Raw genomic sequence first — 3933 nt, forward strand, 5'->3', positions numbered from 1 at the left:
AAACAGAAATGCAATTTCCAACTTAGTTTTAACTTCACTACCATGTCTTTCTTTGGATTATACCCAGCGACTTTGCCCTCGTGATACTGGCCCCTAATGTTTTCTAGTACCCCCGTTACAGCCATTAACTGATACAGCAAACTTACAGATGGAAAATCTGGAAGCACATAAATGAGGTGAAACCTCCTTGCTTGTCACTTGCAGCAGCGTTTGAGGAGAGCTTTCAAAGAAATCAAATACCCGATAAAACAGATGTCTTTAATGAAAACATGATGTGGGAGCCATGTACCTCCCCACCTTGGTCGAGCTGTTCTCATCTCTGCTATCCCAATTGATTTCCAACTGCTCCCTGCTCCCCCGCCCCGGGAATCTGCAGCGGTGTCTCTGTGCAGGCTGTCCACTAAACCAACGACGATTAGAAACGCACTTCAGCATTTTGCTCAGGCAGGACCATGGAATGTGCATTTTTTTCCTCCCAGAATTTGCCCAATTGTCAGTGTTTTGTACAGAGGTTTGCCTTTGAAGGAACGCTTCATGTGAGACAAGGTTCTGGCAGAAACCTGCCTTGTTACTTGCCAGCTCACCTTCTGGTACGCACTAATTAGGTTGCTGGGCTGCCACAGTATTAGAAGTCACAGGGCTAAGATAGTCGGCAGCTCCAGCAGCTCTCCATGGAGATTCCTGGCAGCTTGGCTGTGTTCCTCCTCACAGAGAGCTTAGAAGTACTGGCATTTGACTTTAATTTTTAAAATGCAAAAATATTTAAAATAGAATTGTCATTTCCTGTGGATCTGCATGTAGCCAAGAACAGAAGTACTACCTGACTGGGACAGAATTAGCAAAAATAAGTGTAGCATGAATAATCTGAAATGCCTCCTAACCCATAGATCTTCAGGTGGCTGAATCTCCCAGGGAAACCTCTGGAGGCTCAATCACAGGAGCAAAGTTTTAGCTACCCCATAGGGTGCTACCCCCTGCTCTGCTGGGTGCAATCCTGATAGCATTTTAGAGATACAGATTGGAAGTCTTAACAGAGCAGCATATTTCCACTTTTTTGCTGCCACTGGGAATGCTAGGGGTGGCAACGATTTCTCACTCTACACATTACAGAACAGCTACCCAAACATTAAAGGCAGTGCAGGCTGAAGCACAAGCTGTGAGAAGCACCAGCTACAAAGGCTCACGATTTCTAACAAAGTAAGGAAATAGATCTTTGTCACTGATGTGCAGTCCTTTGCTTTCTGGCCCTGGCTGAAAAAAAAATCCGTATCTGCATTAAATACAGCAGCACTTGTACCAGCAAACCTCCTACTAGCCCTGCAGTGGCTCCCCCTGCTCCATTTTAGGGATGGTTTTCTAGGGCTTCATGAGCGCAGAAGCTTGCTAACGCTGTTCTGAGTACGCCTCGATGAGAATTTATGCTGAATGTACTTTCCTAGACAGCAGAACATAGGCAAGACATTCTACATTCTCTTTTTAATCAGAAAGAAGACAGCATTAATTTTTTATGTTACTCTGAAGAGATGGCATCACGTCCTGGACGAAAAGCTGTCTTTACTGATTATTACAGCTTTGTACGAAATCTTGAGCAAGTCTGATCTGGATTCATCTTGGCTGGCTTTGATACTTAAATGATACTGAGATTTTGGATTTGGTCACCTCAAACACCTTTACAGAGAACAGAAAGCTGTTGTCAGAGGGCTATTCAGAGCTGGAATAGGCCGAGCCATCCCTTTCCACTGACTCCAGTGTGAATACAGCCCAGAGTTAACTATTCAAATAAATGTCTATATTTAGGTGGGGTAAATCTGGACCCTAATGCCTTTGCATTACTCAGCTATCTCGAAGTAAACTGCATAAACCTCCTGCATTCTGGCTTTGAATGTGGAGGATGAGCTGTACGTGTGTCTTCCTAGTTGTGTCTGGGCACCTCTGCGGCTGATAAAGGTCTTTCTTAGGAGCTCCTGGCACTGCCCAGGATCCTCCTGGGTCACTCCTGATGCTCTGGGGCTCCTCCCAGGGTCTCTCCTCCCAGGGGCTGCTCCAAGTGCTCCTGGGCTCCATCCAGCATCTCTGGGGGATTATGTTGTTTACATGCCAGAAATATCAATCACCATAACCTTTGTATTAAGCCAACTACCAGAGGCTATTCGATCTCCACCAAAAGTCTTCACAGTGCCATTCTCCTGCCCACCTCCTCACGTGACCCAGTCACAGAAGCAGTTGGATTATTGTTAGCCAAACATAGATCATGATATGTATACAAGCCATAATGTACCTCTGTCTCATATGAATGCCTGAATGACACAGAGTGCCAGCCCGATGTGCTCTGTTTGTGTAGAAAGAATTGAGGTCACTGCTGCTTTTGCCACAGTCCACCCCCACATCAAGGCAGCAGTTTGACACTAGCTAGGTTTGGAGAATTCAATTAGGAGTCTCTTTCAAGTTTTAGCTACAGTATGAAACAAGAAGAGATGCTAGGACTTGTAGACCTTGCTGGCATCCTAATGAATACATATAATCATAAGACGACTCTGCTGAAACAACAAAGTATGCTCAGTAGAAGCCGTGACCAATAGATGAACAGTCTATGCAAGAATGTGCTAACAAAGTTGGATGGCAGAAGGAAACAGTACAGCAGAGTAAGAGACAGAAAGTTAAGCGAGGGAGACATTTATCCAGCTTGGGATGCTTGGCTGCCTCACGATAGGGCTGCAACATAACAGAGGGGTCACCTAGCACAGCGCTGCTCTGCTCACCCTCAGCAGGACTCGGTGAGCCAGCCAGCCGCCCACCTCGAGGCCCGTGAGAGGACACCGCCTCACACGAGTGCTGCCCTCGCCGCACAGCGCGTCCCCGCAAAGGAGCTGCCGCCAAACGGCTCTCCCCGGCCGCCGGCCCCCGCCCCGAGCCGCCGCGGGCTCCCCGAAGCAGACGGCGGGACACCCCCGCCACTGACCCCCGCCGCACGCCGTTCCCCGGCCTAGCCCCTTCCCGCCGCGGAGCGCGCATGCCACAACAACGGCCGCCCGGCCCCCGCTGCCTCAGGCGGCTGCGCGCCAGAAAGTGCTAGAAAGGCGCCGCAGCCCGCGCCTGCGCAGACGGGCTCCCTGCCCCCACCACGCCGCTGCAGCGCCCCGGGGCCGACGGAGGGCGGGGGAAGGGGGTGGCGGCGGGGACGGGCGGCCGAGGCCCTCCCGGAGGAGCGGAGGCGAAAGACGGGAGGAGTGGGTGTGGGTGTGCTCGGGACCCGCGGGGGGGGAACGGCCCGGCCCGGCCCGGTTTCCCCGGAAACCGCCCTCCCTCCCCCTACTCCCGCAGTAAGGAGGAGCTGCCGCCTACGCTGCGCAAAGCGCGCACACGGCTTCGGGAATGGGCGGCTGTGCGAGCCACCGCCCAGGGCCTGCTGCGGAGTCATTGCGACGGTTACTAGGACACTTTGTTTTCAGCCAATCAAATGACGTTAGCTCATCCCTGAGGCTGACAGCCAATCACGCTCGACATCAATCATTCAATTAAGCCAATCGGGAGTGCCCTGAGCGAGTAGGGCGGGCATTCGTGGGTCCCCGTTGCCTAACAGTAAAATCAACAGACAGCCGGGCGGAGCAAATAGGAGCCACTGATTTGAATGACAGCGTCCTATCCAACCAGATTTCCTCATTTTTAGAGCCTCGTTATGAGTGGCCAATAGCTGCTGCGGATGGCCGCCTGGGCGGGGAAAAGAAGGCTGCGCGCGCATTCCGCTGCTATATAAAGCTTGGCGGTCCCCTCGCGCCGTCAGAGTCGGTTGAGGGAAGAGTGGCGTTGGGAGGGAGTGAGCCGTGCCGCCGCCATCATGAGGGAGATCGTGCACCTGCAGGCCGGGCAGTGCGGAAACCAGATCGGAGCCAAGGTCCGGGCAGCGGGCAGGGGGGCGGCAGGGGCCGGGGGGGG

The 3933-nt window shown here is 52.4% G+C and overlaps 1 protein-coding gene across 1 annotated transcript in view; it reads left to right on the forward strand.

Annotated features, from left to right (window-relative positions):
- The first annotated feature begins 3791 nt into the window (after positions 1-3791).
- The window catches only part of TUBB4B (tubulin, beta 4B class IVb), a 2104-nt gene continuing 1962 nt past the window's right edge, over positions 3792-3933 (forward strand). The window contains 2 exon segments of the mRNA XM_010571039.1: positions 3792-3921; positions 3923-3933. The exon segment at positions 3923-3933 is cut by the window's right edge and continues 66 nt beyond it. Of these exon segments, the coding sequence (XP_010569341.1) occupies positions 3836-3921; positions 3923-3933 (97 nt within the window). The 5' untranslated portion in view covers positions 3792-3835.

The sequence above is a fragment of the Haliaeetus leucocephalus genome, unplaced genomic scaffold, assembly GCF_000737465.1.
Source record: "Haliaeetus leucocephalus isolate CR32 unplaced genomic scaffold, Haliaeetus_leucocephalus-4.0 Scaffold306, whole genome shotgun sequence".
Classification (NCBI taxonomy): domain Eukaryota; kingdom Metazoa; phylum Chordata; class Aves; order Accipitriformes; family Accipitridae; genus Haliaeetus; species Haliaeetus leucocephalus.